The sequence below is a fragment of the Amphibalanus amphitrite genome, unplaced genomic scaffold (genome assembly GCF_019059575.1).
Source record: "Amphibalanus amphitrite isolate SeventyFive unplaced genomic scaffold, NRLGWU_Aamphi_draft 000763F_arrow, whole genome shotgun sequence".
NCBI classification, from domain to species: Eukaryota; Metazoa; Arthropoda; class Thecostraca; order Balanomorpha; family Balanidae; genus Amphibalanus; species Amphibalanus amphitrite.
In genome coordinates, this window is record NW_024882257.1 from 138,139 (window position 1) to 156,214 (window position 18,076).

General features: G+C 48.1%; 2 protein-coding genes across 6 annotated transcripts in view; one reads left to right on the plus strand and one right to left on the minus strand.

Moving 5' to 3' along the window:
- The window catches only part of LOC122365777 (cytosolic carboxypeptidase 1-like), a 58,643-nt gene that overhangs the window by 12,167 nt on the left and 28,400 nt on the right, over positions 1–18,076 (minus strand). The gene's annotated exons all lie outside the window — the stretch shown is intronic.
- LOC122365778 (balbiani ring protein 3-like) lies at positions 8,121–15,939 on the plus strand. Of its 4 annotated transcripts, none has more exons than XM_043337307.1 (3): positions 8,121–8,234; positions 12,753–15,099; positions 15,181–15,939. In XM_043337307.1, exons 1-3 carry the CDS (start codon positions 8,210–8,212, stop codon positions 15,359–15,361), a joined length of 2,553 nt encoding a protein of 850 aa, XP_043193242.1. In that variant the 5' UTR covers positions 8,121–8,209; the 3' UTR covers positions 15,362–15,939. The 4 variants fall into 4 exon arrangements, with proteins under 4 accessions (XP_043193242.1, XP_043193243.1, XP_043193244.1 ...); XM_043337308.1 differs by having other exon boundaries at positions 12,753–15,091; positions 15,272–15,939; XM_043337309.1 differs by having other exon boundaries at positions 12,753–13,236; positions 13,534–15,939.

Genomic DNA, 18,076 nt, shown 5'->3' on the forward strand with positions numbered 1-18,076 from the left:
TACCAACGGTCCAGAGGGGTCACAAATTGTTTAGAGGGCGTTATATGTAGATATTAGAAAGGCCACTGGCCACTGCACTGGTATACTTGTACCTATAAGAAGTCACTGATTTCGTTGCAGGTGAAATGTGAATCTCCAACGCTTTCGGATCTTCTGAACCCCCGTACCAGGACCTCAGCGATTTCAACGTTAAAGTCTAGGCGGGCGGAGGTCCTGGTACGGGGTTCAGAAGATCAGAAACGGTTGGAGATTCACATTTCACCGACAACGTGGATTCGGAAAGGTAGCCGGGCCGGGCGAGGACCAGTAAGAGAGCGGGGCGACGAGGAAGAAGGAACACGAAACACGGTCAATGGTTTGAAATAAAAATCAGTTTCCAGCATACGTAATGGCATTAGCCAAAACGAGCAATCCGTGGAAAGTTCCTGATCGTGAAGTGAGCAAACGGCAGTCAAGTTGAGCCACTAGGAATCCAGAAGCTCAGTATGTTTATACCGCGGAGCTCCAGGGGTATATCACAGCCTACAGAGGCCAGCTGAGTTCAGCGACCGCCAGCGGCCGAAATCAAACTTCAGCCTTTAGATATCAGCGGCAGGGAGGCCATATAGAAGCCCGCGAGCGTTCAAAGAGTGACACGAGTCCACTGTTTGTGATATTGCAGCGAGAAGCGTGACCTTGACAAGCACAGTAGGTACTCTGCAGTCCGCTCTGTTTATTGCCATGACTGCACTGTCCGCCCACCGCCATGCCACAAATATTCCACTATGCTGACAAGCGAGCACGAAGCGCGTAGCGAGACTATACTATGTAGCGAAATAGTCATTGCATGATCGGCTCGACTCGGTCTGAAATGCTTTTGAGACTTTTATCTTCGTCACCAGCTTTGGCAAACCTTCCCAATCTTAAGGCACTCAACGAGCGATACATTTCCATGAGTTCTGGTTGGAACTGCGCCAGGTCATGTGAACATCTCAAAAACGACTGAGCCGATTGCTCTAACTTTAGTACACCCGACACCGTTAGACACCGGTTAGGAAGGTGACCAGCACAATATTTTGGGTTTCACTTCGCACGTGCAAGTGACGTGCACTCGTGCGGTGTATTGTGTTCCTTTGCTTGTCACCCTTCAAGTCGCTTTACTGGAGACAAACACAGCATCATGACATCGTGTTTGCAAATGAAATCCCTCAAGTCCTGTCGTGCGTCGTATTTTTAACAAGAAAAAAAAACACGGCCGTATACCGAATCGCATTACCTGCAAATGTTTGCACACGCGGCAAAACACGCACTAGTATATTACACATTGTCCTCAGTATGTAACAATGAATCAACGTTTGCGTTAAGCAATCAGCCGATATGAACCAAGTAGGTAAAGAAATTATCAAATCGCGATAGGGGCGGATCAGTGTTTTGATGGGGAGGTGCACACGGTACTAACGCCGCGCGGCACTAACCGTTGGCGCCCTCGCCGCCCAATGGATGCGCACGGTACTAACAGCGATACGAGTAAACCAACATCTCGGCCTTAGTGAACAGATTAGATCACAATAACAGAAAAGACAAAGAGCCGAGATAGGGGGCAGGACTTTGGTTGTCCTTCAACCCATCATCTACAGATATAGGCAAACATCAGGCAAAAAACTATTGACATGCCAAATTATTATGGAAAACAGGCGGATGGCAAGCCTATTAAAAATGCATTGGGCAATGGGTTCGTTGGGTTAGTTAGAGGCTAGAGCTCTCAACTGCACTATATACAGAATGACCATATATAAATCCTGAGTAGCATGCACTGCCGCCACATCCAAACAAAGGAACGAACGAGTATCGTAACTCCCTTCTTATACATCAGAACGTCCGCTGAAAAATATCTCCTAGAGTCCGCAGCATCTATGTGGGGATAATTATAATGCATAAGGTCAATTAATAAGTAACTCAGTATCGCCCATAATTATCTTAATCCTCGCCGGCCAAGAGGGGACGAGTGCCACGAAAAGTCCGGAGAGGGCCGAAATCCCAAAAAAAGAGCAGGGAAAGTCAAGAACGGACTCGAAATGACGTGCGTGACCTAAGAGGCTGTAACCTGACCTTGAAATGAGGTCAACCCATTCAAAAAGTAGGTATATCATTCGACGCGCCTGATCATGGCAAACACGATGGTGCCGGAATTGCGGCTACGCGATTTCTTGGCAAAGTTCTTCACCTAAACCGAACCCCACGTTGGATCACTTAACCTGGCCTCAGAGGTCACGGACTGACCTGAGACCTTTAACCCGCGCCCCGTTGGGCTCTGCCGAGCAACGCGCCCCGTTGGGGGGGGGGGGGCATTTTGCCCCCCCCCCCTAAGATCTCGAGAACCACGCAACCTAGCGACAAGCGGCAAACGGTGTTGGATAGCCCTATCAGGGAACTACCTTGTGACCCAATTTTATTGACCTAGGTCAAACCGATGACGTCACAGGTCAGGTCAAAGGTCCAATTTTCACCGTTTACAGGCATTTCAAGAAATGCGTTGTAAAATCGAGTAAAATGCATTTCATTGAAAATCATCGATGGGGAAATGTTCTTCAAACACATATTTTGCTATTTGAGGTCACTGATACCAGGTCAGGTCACAGAGGTCAGGTCACTGGGGGGTCACAATATGAAAGTGTCGTGTGATACATGTTTTATGGTCCATTTTACATGACAAATGCGATTATGTGGGTCAGGCAGCCTTTGGGGCCAGATTAGGTCACGTTTTGGTCAAGGTCAGGTCAAGGTCAGGTCAAGGTCAGGTCAAATTAGGTCAAATTTCAAAGTTTATATTTTTGCATAAAATGGGTATCGAATCGATGCAGCTCGTCACGGGGAGTTCAATGGTGGTCTTTGTTTTGCCGTACGTGGTCTAGAAGTGCTAAAAATTGAGTTCAAATATTTGACGTCATCATTTTTGAACAGTGTTTTCGCTATAACTTGGCCAAAAAACGAGATATCGATCTGAAATTTGGTATGTATATAGAAGAGCGCAGGGACTATCACATATATTCCGGTTTTTTCGAAATTCGGATTTTTTTTTTGATTTTTTTAGTTTTTCTAAAAAAACAATTTTTTGAATTTTTGAGGGTCAAAAACCCAAAATTTTGAAAATCCGAGATAGCAGTTTTGTAGCGCCGCTTTTTGTCTACCAGACCATATAAAGAACTTTGAAATTGCTTGATAACTGTAGATTTGGTGAGCGTTTCAAGATTGCATGTTTTTTGCTCATTTTTGCTCGAACATGACCTCAGTTTGACCTCAATAACTCCTGACCTAAGGTGACCTAAGACTTGAAATTTGGTGTGAAGGTGTCAAATTGATGCCCGGGAAGGTACTGAAAATTTGGCGGCGCTGCGCGCCGCCGTTTTCTTGCTATTCAGGAAAAACCACAGGGGGGGGCCAAAATGCCCCCCAACGGGTCGAGGGTTAAAGTAAAGAGAGTACCAGTCGCTGTGTCTAGTTACAGTACAAATACTCCTTTCCGCGAAGCTCTAGCTCAGTTAGGGGAGAAACGGCATGGGGTGTTCCACCAGCGCCCCCCCCCCCTCCACTTGGCCGGGGCGTAAAACGTATAGGTAAAACTGATGGGACTAGCGAGGGTTAAAATGTTACACATTGTGTCAAAAGTATCATGCTCTTCCCCTTTTCAGAGCAGACTAGGCTACGTTCGTTCAAAAATATAGATATCACACCAAAATACTCTCGGAGGTATCTTATCCCTAATAATGCCAAAGTTCGTCTACAAAAAGAGCTTCAAACGGTTCTTAGAGCGACCCGCCATTGACAGTTCACGAAGTGTGCACCATAAACAGTTAGAAGAGCTGCTGCACCGCGCTGACAGCCGTGGCCTGCGTCAAACACAAACCGGGCGAATTCCTGCAGAAATGACTCGGAGCAGAGCTCCAAACAGTGCACCCGGTACAAACACGGTACCACACGGTACACCGCCGTCTCGAACTGCCCACGGCACGGCGCCGCCGGCCTCCTGGACGGCTGCACCCGGCACTGCTGCGCGGCGCCGGTCAGGAGGTAGCGCACGGCACGGGGATCGATCAGCTGCGCCCGGTACCTTGACGTCGCCGTACCGCACCGCCCACTCCCTGCTGCACACGGTACAGAGAGTGGAGACGCACGCACACATCTGGCGTAATTGTTGTTGTGGAGGACGCCGACCGGCTTAATGGGACTCCATCAGACAAGGCGCGTAGAAATCGGACCAGCGGAGCGCCAGGGCCTAACTATCTGAACTCCATGAATATCAGTCAAATATAATGCGCAGTTACCGAACGTATAATGCGCAGTTGCAAGCTGAGAGTACCGAATAGACGTAATGTCAAGTGATCGGGGAATAAGTTGGCGGCCAAACCAATAACGAAGGGGCCACGGGGTAAAGAAGGAAACAACGGGATTTCATACCTTACCGCCCCGGGAAACGGTTTAACCCTCGCGGGCCCGGGAGGGGGGCGTCTTCGCCCCCCCCCCCCCTGGCGAATATTTGCGATAGCTCCCGAACGCTTAGGGATAGGAAAGCGAAAATTTCAGTACCTTTTCTCCAATCAATTTGACATCTTCTGAAGTAAAAAATTTAGACCTAGCCCCATTGATGACGTCACAGCGTCGATTTTTCTAGACCCCTGCACGGCAAACTTCGGCGTCACGTACGCGAGCTTCAAATACAGCTGTAGGGGAAAGTGGGGTAAGACGGGCACCTTAACTTTGGAGCCATTTTTCGGCCGGTTAGAAACATCATAGAAACGGGAAACTGGGTGAAAACCTTTTTCAGACATTTTACTTTCATTTGCCAGAAGATGAGACTTAGACCTGATTCAACAAATAAACTGCAGCTATTTTTGCAAAACCTTGCAAAAACCCGTCTTACCCCACCCCATGGGGTAAGACGGTCACATGGGTAGGGCAAGACGGCCAGCTTCTTTCACCGATCAGCGCAGCTCGCAACAAATGCCCGAGATTAGCCGCATTTATACAGTCGCTCGTTGGTCTCAAGTGCTTCGGAAATGGCAGTATACGAGATTCGTGCAGAAGGCGTATGCTCCTATATAGGCCCTAGTTCAGAAGCCATGTAGAACCGTTTTTCACATTCATTATTCGAGAATAAACTGTGCCGAAGGAATATTGCTAACATGTCTGTGAGTATCGGAATCGAACATATTCTTATTAGAAATGCTTCTTTTTTCCTACAGCAACAAAAATATTTTCACCATTACAGACCCATTGGGTTCATAGTTGCCCGTCTTACCCCAAACTCAATGTCAGAAGTTCAGCACGATTTTTCGCTGTGGACAATTTGATGCAGACAAAGCAAATCCGCCGTAAATGAACACTGTTGGCATATGAGTGTACCACAAGTGATTGCGAGTTTTTAACTCTATAGTGCTGTACACAAAAGCTTGCACAATACATTATGGATGTTTTCAATGAAATGAGTGTTTTAAAGAAATCAAAATAAAAGATTATCGACTGAACACAAATTCACCAGACTTGAATGGTGGTGTGTAGTGGGAAAGGCAATTCTGGTCCTAACTTTTCTTGCTCGTAGCGCTATTGGTTTGGTCTGCAGAAGGGGTGCCCGTCTTACCTACCCTGACCGTCTTACCCCACTTTCCCCTAGCTGCTAAAATGTAGCTGCTAAAAATTTTAGAGATAGAGATAGAGTTTTAGAGATAAAGACAAATTGCGAGCACCGTTGTGTAGCGTTTGACCTGGAGAAAAACAGAAAAATAGTTTGGCGACCTGAGGTCAGAGGTCAGGTCAACGACCCCAAGCTGTGGTTTTAGTTTTTCGCAATAACTTCGATAAAAATGGTCCTAGAGCTACGGCAGTGGTACCATCGCATTTGCCTTGTCAAACCGCGTCGAATGCTATATATTTTGTTAGGAAAAGGTCAAGTTTTATGTTGACCTCATGTGACCTCGAATGACCTTTGGTTGACCTTGACACATGAAAGGTCGTTTATGATGGATTCGTACCCGCTGATTACGAATCTGGCATCTATGTTCTTCTAAGCCTTCATTTAGAGCCTCCGGATGGCAAGATTGTCTTATTTATTATTACTAACTTGAATCAGTGAAATAGCCTCTAGCAAGGATACTCTTCTGTGACCTTGACCTTTGAGCAGCCTTGTATCATAAGATGGAACCACAAATAGGGACCTGATAAGCCTCAAAACATTTCAAAACATCTTGGAAGTTAGCACGCAAGATGTATGAAAAAGTACGGGGACCCGCAGTTGCTACGGTACAGCGACCCTGAGTAAATTGTCCCAGCACCCACACAGGGAACAACGATAAGCTGTCAGAGGGCACGTACAGTAAACCTTAGCTGCTCTTGTACAGGGATCGGCAGTCGATATCAATGTGATTGTTATCGGTTGTTACTGGACAGGACAGAAGGTTAGACTTGAGGTTCGTGTACAGTAGCAACTGCGGGTCCCCGTACAAAGTTTGATGTCAATTTTGAGCATGACCTTGACCTTGACCTTTAATTTTGAGCACATTTTCGGAATCCTCAGATTCTCTTCTTTCGTTTGGCACCCAATTTTGCCGGTTTTATGCATCCTGCCGTCCTCTAGAACGCTTACTTTGAGATCACTGCACATGTGCCGGTTTTTGCCTTTGACCTTGACCTCTGACCTTGAATATTGACCTGAGGTCAAACATTTTAGGTGCTTTAGAATCGTCTAGTAAGGACCTTTCGTTTGGTATCGCTTTTGTTTTCGTAGCTCACTTATTTACGGAGTTAGACAGGGGGAGGGGGCGAAAAACGCCTCCCCGGGCTGCGGTGGTTGGGATTACCCCCCCCCCCCCCCGGGCCCGGCCGGGTTAAGCATCAACAGGAACGGAATCAACAGGAATTGAGCGGTGATCCGAAATCGGACAATGCGTTGTGCAAAACTGTCCAACTGTCGTTAAGTTGATGATCATTGGGCGCACGAAGTAACCCTGCAATACTTGGTTGGCTGATCCAATCGATCCGCCCCCCCCCTCCCCTCCCTCCATCCCCACCGCACACCACCACTGCTGACGGTGGGAGTCGAGTTCAGGGCGGCTCACCGCAGCGCATACCTGCAGCTAAGGTATACCGAGCACCGGGCCAGGGGGCCAAATGCCGCACTAAGATAATAACTACCTATACCATACAACATCGTCCCCGTATCGCCCAACGTTACATGGAACTGCAAACAAATCATCTTCCTTCAGGCAGCAGTTAGGTTTTTTAATTGTAAACGAACCGGACTGTCTCAAGTTCCACACAGAACACCGCTATGAAAGCTTCTTAGAGAATAGACATTTGAACAGATTCACTGTACGCTCAGGGCAGGCGCTCGAAATGACCGCTCTGTTTCGGGCAGCGCTGCTCGGCACGGCGCTGGGAGTGACATGATATTCGCCGCAGCTGCTCCTCACTGGTGTTGAGGACACACTAATGCATCATATTCCTGTCCTTTACCTATATCCAGGGACAAAGGTAAAGGCCTAGAGACATCATCGATGAGAGGTGTTTGCCCGTTGGCTGTTCTCTTGTTTGAAGAAGAGGTTGATGAAGCGAAAGAGCGCTTCAAGATGCTGGAGACTGTGATGCAACATTATACCAGCTTGAACAACGAAACAAATTCCAATCCAGACGTATTAGAAAACAGAATCACATCAACAAAATCATAAGCAAGGTTTATAATTGTTAGGATATTGTAGCAAAAGTGTAGTAGTAGGTATATTAGCCGTACTTCGACTACAGGCTTCATTGAAATAATGAAATATTCATTGCATCCCGGAACGGCAGTGCACTGCACACTGCACACACTGACAGACACGGTACAGCCAAGACTGCATCGGTTCACACGACACTAACATCAAACCGCTCGGCACCGCGCGCCGGGCCGAGCGGTGCACCCGGTACAGCGAGGCACCGCCCCCAATCCCCATGGTTTGCCCACGGCACAGTTGGCAGCGCCGCTATCGGGCCACCGCCGAACGCTCCCGATTCCGCTGCGCACCTTTGCACCCGACATTGTTCGTGCCGGCACCTCTTCCCCGAGGATGACGTTGGATTTGCACACGGTACAGCCTGGAGAAGGCAGCCGTTTATAAGCGGCGGCCGGCGGGCGGGGGCAATCAGTTCCCGAGGGTGCGCCGTGGGGTTCGGACGTCAACTGTCAGCGCTACACAGAGAGACCATGCCTCGTGACGAGTGCTGCCAAGGTAAGGAGCGGGCCCGGCGTCCGTCTGGCTCTGTGCGGCCAGCGAAATCCATCACCCCGTCTAAATGGTATATGTAGCCATGTCACGTAAAGCAGAAACAGTAAATTAATGTAACTTTTCTTTAAACATTGAACAACAGTTCACTTCGAGTTTAGTCTCGACAATTTCGTACGGCACATACAGATAGTTTTAACATAGTTCATGGAGCGTATTTGCAGCAGCGCAGCGAGCTTCCCCCCGCATAAATTTGTATAAGTAACAGACCCATTTATAAAAGAAAAGCAGCATTTAAGTTCAAGGGACGACGGAGGTGACTGAAGATTTGGTCATCGGTAACCATTCGCCAATGTCAAACGGTGACACCCCTCGGGCGGTGACCCTCCGCCTTTAAATGTCAAACGGTGACACCCCTCGGGGCGGTGATCCGTGGCCGCTGGTCGGTCTCCGGGTATCAAACGCTCACAGCCCGGGGCAGCGACCCGGGCTGTAGCAGCGGCCCTGTTTCGGCGGCGCAATCTACCTAAATCCCAGTAGCTGTCGCACGGAGGGACGCGGTCAAAACTCGCACGGAGGGACGCGGTCAAAACCAGAACGTGAACGGAGACGTCAACAGTTTATGCTGCTTCCGTCAGAAAATAAGAGAGCACAAGCAAAGTCTATTCGGAATTCAGATTCCTGTCATAATCATACACCAACTTTTCATTTTTACACCTTACTTTATGTTACCTATGTAGGTACAGGTCTCGGGGGTTTTAGCGGTAGGTTTTGCACCTAGAAAATTTAGTGTACTTCAGGCTATATCTTCGTCGTCTTAAGCATTTAAGTGTTTAAGATGCAATAGGGTTGGGACCTATCTGCATGCTCTGTATGTTTTGGTAAAATAAAAAAGCTCAGAATTTTTAATGATTTAATTTAAAATCACTTTGTTATAAAAATGCCTAGTTAGTTCAGAAATTAATTATTTGTGGCTGAAAACAACTTGCTTCTGATTGGTCGGGCTAATCATGACGTCACATGTAGGTATATAACTGTCTGTATATTTGGCGCAGTTGAGACATACATTTTCTATGTATTTTCCTATGGTAAATCGGAGTGATTGGTCGTGTTTTCAGTGTCTCTTTATTTTGCGCTGGTATTGCGTGGCTAAGAAGTTTTATCAAGAATGGCATATACTAAAATGTTCCTTTAATAATGGAGCTTCAATATCTGTGAGTTTTATTGGCAAGCGAAAACTGATTTCGCTGTTATTTTATCTGGAAATTACTCATTTTTCAGGTCAATATTCAAAATATTTTACGGGAACAAGTTGGCACTTTTCTTGATTTTTGCACTCAAATCGCGTGCGATTCAACTGTATTGGAACTTGCAAAGAAGCTTGGTGATTAATTAACTGTGTTGTTATGGCACTGTTTGCAAAGCATGGATAATGAAACTCTGCCAAAGACTTAGCTACATAGCAATGCCTCAAGTAATACGCAGGAGGGACAGAATTCAGAGTCCGATCGAGAAGAATCGGTGCAAATGCTACGAAGACCAGGCAGCTCTGATACAATAGCTAGTCGTCTCACTACTCTCACTCCATTAGACCAGCTGATTCCTGACAGCACCGACTCGGATGCAAAGATGGAGCTCATCTTCCAAGCCAGAAACCAGTTCTTTGATGGAAGATGTGATGCTGCCTCTGTCTCTGCTTTGTTGGCCACTTTGGACGGGGCGGAGCTCCGCTCCTTGCGTGAGCGGTTATTCGCCTGTCATCCAGAAATAGTTCCTTCGTTTGCTGGCCGTTCCCTGATTAGGTGCAATACGGGGAGCTGTAATCAGGGAAGTAACTTTCCATATGAAAGGGGTGCAGGTGCACCCCCGTCCCCCATCCACTAGAAGTGCACCCCCATAGGCTAAGCGGCGCCCCACACGCCGCCCCACACGATTAGCTCTAGAGCAGATGGCGAGGGTGATTTCTCGGCTACATTCCATCTCGGCGTCGTGATGCTTGTGGGCTTGGAAAGCGTCCAGTCGTATGTAGGGTAGTGTAGGGGTAGGGTTGAGTTCAATAAGGTTCTTACATTTGAAAGGTTTGAACAACCCGCAATCAGCACAACATACCACAAGTTAAATAAAAAACTACCAAACTCCGCCCAACTGAACTAATATTAATAAACATTATAGCCAAACTAATGGCCTAAATAGAAATATATCTCAAATCCTAACAGTTATCGCGGGTGATGGCGCCATGAGTTGCTATTATCCAAAACAGATGCAAATAAACATGTTTGTATGTCCTATGTATGTTTGTTTTAAAAACGTTGCTGCGGCGCTGGGAACTGCAGTCTTAAATCTGGGTATGTTTGGCATCTGCAACTCTTCATATACTCATTAACCCTATTTCGGACGGGGAGACCTTTCAGGATTTTCTTGTACAATTGCCAAACGCCGCGAGACATTCAGCTCATATTTGGTGACTTTTCCTAAATGCTCATTGCGCACATCTCAGCAAAAAAAAAAAAAATGCCGGGTCAGGTCAGGTCAGGTAACCAGAGCGGGTTTGTTGACCCCACCTCAGAAAAGTTTGCAAACACGTCAGAGCTTGAGTTTTTCACGAAGTTATTTCCTCTCAAGTTCTCAAAACAGTACCTGCAGTATGTGTCGTTTGTATATCTCAGAATTTTTTATCTGTGACCTGAGGTTAGGTCAGAGTCGTGACCTTTACATTGCAAGCCTATGGAAAAGTATTGAAATGCGACCTGCACCTCGAGTAAACGAGTCAAAACCACCCAATTCTTTAAGAATTATGACAAATTATCTTATCTGTAATGATCCAGGTGCCATTTACTGACAAGGACACCGGAGAGGGTTATCTGAGCCGAGATCATGTGAGGTGATATCTACCATACATCAATGCTCACAATACTTACAATATTGACAATGCTTTTGCTTACAACACTTACAATACTTACGATGAGACCAGCAAGCACTCTGCCGTTACAGTTCTAACTTCTGTTTCGAAAAACGACGTTACACACATTCGCTGCCAGCATAACATGTATTGTTTGACAGTAACAAAATACAATTGACATCTGAACCCCAAACGGACCGCCATCCACTCAAATTTTATAACCCTGACCGGTCAGGTGGCGAATGGAGGTCATTTCCTGGGCATTACACTCAGCCCTTGCACAAAATATCTCACCTCACAGTGATCATTACAACAATAGCACCGACTTGATAGTGGATTTCAAAGTACTTGCATCAGCTCTTCCTGCTATTGCAGACGATCATCTCCTCAGGGTACCTAATGTTGTTCGGGACATGAACGAAGATCGTTTTCGGAGTTTCATAAGTGCTACTGCAACAGCCTGGCACAAAACAGGACTTGTACGCTCTTCTCTGCACTTTGCCCTTCAGTATATCACAAAAGAATTGTTTAGAATCCATCTTACGCTTCTTTCACAGTCTCCCTTGCCACCGTAGGGCGTAGATAGATTGCTGTTGCTGGTAAGTTAAGGCACGGTAGATAGAAATTACCTCGGTTCTCAACGCCTTAAGTTATTTTCATAAAAAAGAACAAATAAATGATCAATAAGATGACAGGAATGTAAACATTTTAATCGTAAAGTAGTCCAAATATTGGAATGAGCTTTTGCTTTTCAGCATCCTCCGATTCATCATCTTTATCATTTGAAAATTCGAGGTACATAAAATGTTTATCACGCGCTCATGTTAAGTGGGAATATAGTACACGGCCGACACATCAATTTTTGACACTGAACATTTCATCCGTAAATGTTTTAGCATAATTTAAAGTTAAAAACAGCGCGAATGGCAGAGTGAAGCAAACAACAACTTTCACCCATTGATATAACATGTAATCTGTGGTGCGCCAGATGCGCCATTATTTGTCAACCGCAGAAGGTGACATGTGACGTAACAGCATCAAGATCATCTTTTTTCAAGAACTTTTCAAAACAAGTTTCCTATCTTTCTTCCCCCATTTCTCTCAGCTTATTGATTTTATGAGGCAATGGTATGCACCATAAATTCTGTGAAAATAGTTTGATCATTTTCATGCATTCTTAAAAAATCGAGTTCCCAACCCCATCGACTTGTTGGTTCACAAGCCAGCCATGATCCTGTAAAATGGTTTCATCGTAGATCGATTAGTTTCTGAGATATAACCGGAAATGTAAAAGTGCAAAACCTACCGCCTAATATCGCGACAGCCGTACTTGGTTTTGATTTACCGTCTAGCTCTGCTCTGACCAGCTCCGAGCTAGAAAATAGCTCATGATTTTTCATGCTTGTCTTCGTCTTGTGCCTTGTCAAAAACAATGTCTTTCCATCGACGCTATTCAGGGCAAAATTTAGGCATATCACCCAAAGCAGAGGCACCTTCTTCACAACTGAAATCTTGTTTTGAGCTAAGGTATGTGCTATGGAATTCGAGTCCAATTCCCAGTTTGATCAACAGCAAAGACAGCAAATCCACAATCGTTCCATTCTGAAAGAGGTCCTTTCTTTCAGGCGGCAAGGGCTGCTGTGCTGGTGCCTGCAACTGCTGCTCCCAGGGCAAGTGCTGCGACTCCAACGACTGCTGCAAGGGCGGAAAGTGCACGTGTAAAGACTGCAAGTGCACTCCTGACAACAACTGCGGATGCTGCTGCAACGGCAAATGCTGCGACGCCGGCGACTGTTGCAAGGGCGGAAAGTGCACGTGCAAAGACTGCGAGTGCACTCCTGCCACCAACTGCGGATGCTGCTGCAACGGCAAATGCTGCGACTCCGGCGACTGCTGCAAGGGCGGAAAGTGCACGTGCAAAGACTGTAAGTGCACTCCTGACAAAAACTGCGGATGCTGCTGCAACGGCAAATGCTGCGACGCCGGCGGCTGCTGCAAGGGCGGAAAGTGCACGTGCAAGGACTGCAAGTGCACTCCTGACAACAACTGCGGATGCTGCGACTCCGGCGACTGCTGCAAGGGCGGAAAGTGCACGTGCAAGGACTGCAAGTGCACTCCTGCCAACAACTGCGGATGCTGCTGCAACGGCAAATGCTGCGACGCCGGCGACTGCTGCAAGGGCGGAAAGTGCACGTGCAAAGACTGCAAGTGCACTCCTGACAACAACTGCGGATGCTGCTGCAACGGCAAATGCTGCGACTCCGGCGACTGCTGCAAGGGCGGAAAGTGCACGTGCAAGGACTGCAAGTGCACTCCTGCCAACAACTGCGGATGCTGCTGCAATGGCAAATGCTGCAATGCCGGCGACTGCTGCGAGGGCGGAAAGTGCACGTGCAAAGACTGCAAGTGCACTCCTGCCAACAACTGCGGATGCTGCTGCAATGGCAAATGCTGCAATGCCGGCGACTGCTGCACGGGCGGAAAGTGCACGTGCAAAGACTGCAAGTGCACTCCTGCCAACAACTGCGGATGCTGCTGCAACGGCAAATGCTGCGACGCCGGCGACTGCTGCAAGGACGGAAAGTGCACGTGCAAAGACTGCAAGTGCACTCCTGACAAAAACTGCGGATGCTGCTGTAATGGCAAATGCTGCAACTCCGGCGACTGCTGCAAGGGCGGAAAGTGCACGTGCAAAGACTGCAAGTGCACTCCTGACAACAACTGCGGATGTTGCGACTCCAGCGACTGCTGCAAGGGCGGAAAGTGCGCTTGCAAAGACTGCAAGTGCACTCCTGCCAAAAACTGCGGATGCTGCTGCAATGGCAAATGCTGCAATTCCGGCGACTGCTGCAGCGGTGGAAAGTGCACGTGCAAAGACTGCAAGTGCTCTCCTGACAACAACTGCGGTTGCTGCTGCAACGGCAAATGCTGCGACTCCGGCGACTGCTGCAAGGGCGGAAAGTGCACGTGCAAAGACTGCAAGTGCACTCCCGACAACAACTGCGGATGCTGCTGCAACGGCAAATGCTGCGACGCCGGCGACTGCTGCAAGGGCGGAAAGTGCACGTGCAAAGACTGCAAGTGCACTCCTGACAACAACTGCGGATGCTGCTGCAATGGCAAATGCTGCAATGCCGGCGACTGCTGCAAGGGCGGAAAGTGCACGTGCAAAGACTGCAAGTGCACTCCTGCCAACAACTGCGGATGCTGCTGCAACGGCAAATGCTGCGACGCCGGCGACTGCTGCAAGGGCGGAAAGTGCACGTGCAAAGACTGCAAGTGCACTCCTGACAACAACTGCGGATGCTGCTGCAACGGCAAATGCTGCGACTCCGGCGACTGCTGCAAGGGCGGAAAGTGCACGTGCAAGGACTGCAAGTGCACTCCTGACAACAACTGCGGATGCTGCTGCAACGGCAAATGCTGCGACTCCGGCGACTGCTGCAAGGGCGGAAAGTGCACGTGCAAGGACTGCAAGTGCACTCCTGACAAAAACTGCGGATGCTGCTGCAACGGCAAATGCTGCGACGCCGGCGACTGCTGCACGGGCGGAAAGTGCACGTGCAAGGACTGCAAGTGCACTCCTGCCAACAACTGCGGATGCTGCTGCAATGGCAAATGCTGCAATGCCGGCGACTGCTGCAAGGGCGGAAAGTGCATGTGCAAAGACTGCAAGTGCACTCCTGCCAACAACTGCGGATGCTGCTGCAACGGCAAATGCTGCGACGCCGGCGACTGCTGCAAGGGCGGAAAGTGCACGTGCAAAGACTGCAAGTGCACTCCTGACAACAACTGCGGATGCTGCTGCAACGGCAAATGCTGCGACTCCGGCGACTGCTGCAAGGGCGGAAAGTGCACGTGCAAAGACTGCAAGTGCACTCCTGACAACAACTGCGGATGCTGCTGCAACGGCAAATGCTGCGACACCGGCGACTGCTGCAAGGGCGGAAAGTGCACGTGCAAGGACTGCAAGTGCACTCCTGACAACAACTGCGGATGCTGCGACTCCGGCGACTGCTGCAAGGGCGGAAAGTGCACATGCAAAGACTGCAAGTGCACTCCTGCCAACAACTGCGGATGCTGCTGCAATGGCAAATGCTGCAATGCCGGCGACTGCTGCAAGGGCGGAAAGTGCACGTGCAAGGACTGTAAGTGCACGTGTGTCGACCGCGAGAGCCCTTCGGGTGACAGTGGCAGTGCCGATGACGGCGGCTACGGCTGCAGCTGCGTGTGAGCGCACTGAGCGGAATCCGCGCGGCGAACCACTGCGGACGCCGGCGGACGCGGACGGCTGTGAGCGGAACCGGAGGCGCTGGCCAGCTCCGGTCGCCAGTGGCGGAGGCGCGTGAGAAGCGCACCTCCGTGCTGCTGTGTTCAGGATTAACCCCGGAGTTTGGATTGCTCACAGTACCTCGCAGTTGAACTGCCCTAGGAGATAGATCGCACCCGATTAGAGTCTGGTCACAATCGGAGCGGCGTTATATTTTTATAGCTCGGCCGCCCCCCAATCACAATGCAGCTGAAATGTGAGGGCCGTTTTGTGTATATTGCCAACAGTACTGTATGCCAGCGTGTACGCTTGCCAAATATTACTCGCATGTTGTGGGGGCTTTGGAAGCCCTATTGTGTCGGAGCATATCAGTCGTTTGCGGGTTTAAACGTCTCAACCTGGTGCGCCCGTTAGTATAGACGGGTGAGCGGCTGTTTCGTGTCGGAAGCCATGACAGAGACTGTCCTTGTTGGGCTTGAGAGCCCTCAATTATTATATACTTGTCATATATGTACGGTTTGTCAATAAATGTTGGAAAAATATACCACACCGTCTGTTAACACGCGCCTTGCTGGGGGTGTTTGAACACCCACCCCTGCGGTTTTTCACGAATATCGTTTTGTTTTTGGCACACCTTATCATACAACTTTTCTACATATGTTGTTCGGACCAAGGTCGCTTAAGGTCAGGTCAGGTCACCAGGTCAGGCCAAGTGACCTCACTGCATACAAAGTTTCAATGTCTGCCATATCTACACCGAGTGACCGATCGCTTTGAAAATTTCAGTGATTGATAAGAGCAGCAGTATGTACAAAATTAATATCTTGGAATTTTGATATCGGTGAACTAAGGTCAGGTCAATTTTGCGACCTCCCCATTATAAGAAGAAAAATGAAAGTCGCCTCTTTTAGACGAAAGCAATTATAAACACTCTAAAACACTGAATTAGTAGTGTCTTTGACACACTAAACATGAAAAGGGCACCCGTGACCCCTTTTTATGACCCCGAGGTCATCTCAGGTCACCAATGATATCTGACAGTTTTTGGCGAATAACTTTTGATAGAGGCATACTAGAGCGATGAAAACACCTTAGTTATGTTTGGCTCGACGATACAGATCGACTGATATGCAACTTGATCCTTACCGGTCAGGTTATGACCTTGACCTGAGGTCAAATTTTCAAGTTGACCTTTCAAGATCAAGTGATACTTAAATCAACGCGTCTTCACGAGAGGAACACGATGCTGGTAAAACAAAGTTCGTGCAAGGTTTGAGTCAAAAGTTATTGCAGAAAAACTGTTTCCGAAAAAATCGCCTATTTTGGCAGTTGCCCCTGCAGGCAAAACCGTTGACAGTAGGTCAAATCGAGGGAATTACTCAGATAGATCGTTAATAGAGCTAGCAAATGCGCCTTTTCGTGGCGCTGTAGCTTTATTACGTTCCGAGCTGTGCGTCGATTTGTTAAAAATTGTTGAAATCTGACTTACAAATCGGCGAATTTTGGCCTTCAATGACCTCTGGTGACCTGACCTTTAACCTGACCAAAAAACGAAGTGATTTTTTCCTTACTTTTGACGCCTTTTCGAACGCCACCTTTCTCGTATCGTTACGTGGCCCAGGAGACAGGCCCAGCATGGCGTGGAAATCTAGGACCCCCAGCGGGGCGCGGGTTAACTAACGACCAAAGATAAAGATGCAAAAGCCAGATGGCATGCTGGTCCATTGCTCAAACGTCACTATGATTCACAATAATGATCGTAAAAACCACTAGACCGTGTTGAAAAGTCTGAAAATATGGGCATCCGTTTATTCAAATGCACACGGCACACAGTTCGGAAAAGGGTATAGACGAGCATGCGACTAAAATGATATGAAGCATTACAAACGAGTGAAAAACTAGGCATACCCTGCTATTGTTCACAATCGGAATAGGCAATGACAGAAGCAGCTGCACCACAGACAGCAACACAACAAGAGCGGCTGACTGGCCTAAGTGGAACGATGAGAGCCAGCAAGGAACGCAGCGGATAAACGTGAGCACGACTGTAAAATATCGCCTCGAGCGACTTCGAGGGAATCATTCTGAATGAATAAAATGGGTTATAACTAGAGATGTCAAACGGATACCAACTTTTTGGTATACCGACACCAAACCGATACCAACTTGCTTTTTGGTATTTTAATCCTAACGTGTTTGGTATTTTGTTGGTATTATGAAATCTCACTAATGTACCTATAAGATGCCGAGGAATTGGTAAAAAAGTTGGTATTTTCCTCATGTTCCCAAGTTGGTTCGGTTTCGGTATTTCCTCACGATTTTGATTGGTGTTTGGTTTGGTATCGGTATTCCGATTTTCTGTAATTGACATCACTAGTTATAACAGACTCCAAAGATGTTCCATTGTTAGGTGACTATCTTATATGCTTCGTCGAGCATTTAATCTTTTTTAAAGCAATAATACGGATCGCCTGCCAAACCTAGACCGGACGGGTCAACGTCTGTCTTGGGCCGGCGATGAGCCAAGCAGCTCTGAGGTATACCTGCCGCCACGGTACACGACTGCCACCTGGTGGTCAGCCACCGAGGCTCCGGCTCAGCGGCCGGTCACTGCTGCCCTCTAGTGGCTAAACTGGGCGACTGATCACCTGCAGAGCTACGTCTAACGGGCGGCTCAAT

Excerpts from the sequence above, each read along its gene's own strand:
- LOC122365778 (XM_043337306.1), top strand. The coding sequence starts at position 8,210 with ATGCCTCGTGACGAGTGCTGCCAAG. Across the intron at positions 8,235-12,752 it reads TCGTGACGAGTGCTGCCAAG|GCGGCAAGGGCTGCTGTGCT; the intron begins GTAAGGAGCGGG and ends CCTTTCTTTCAG.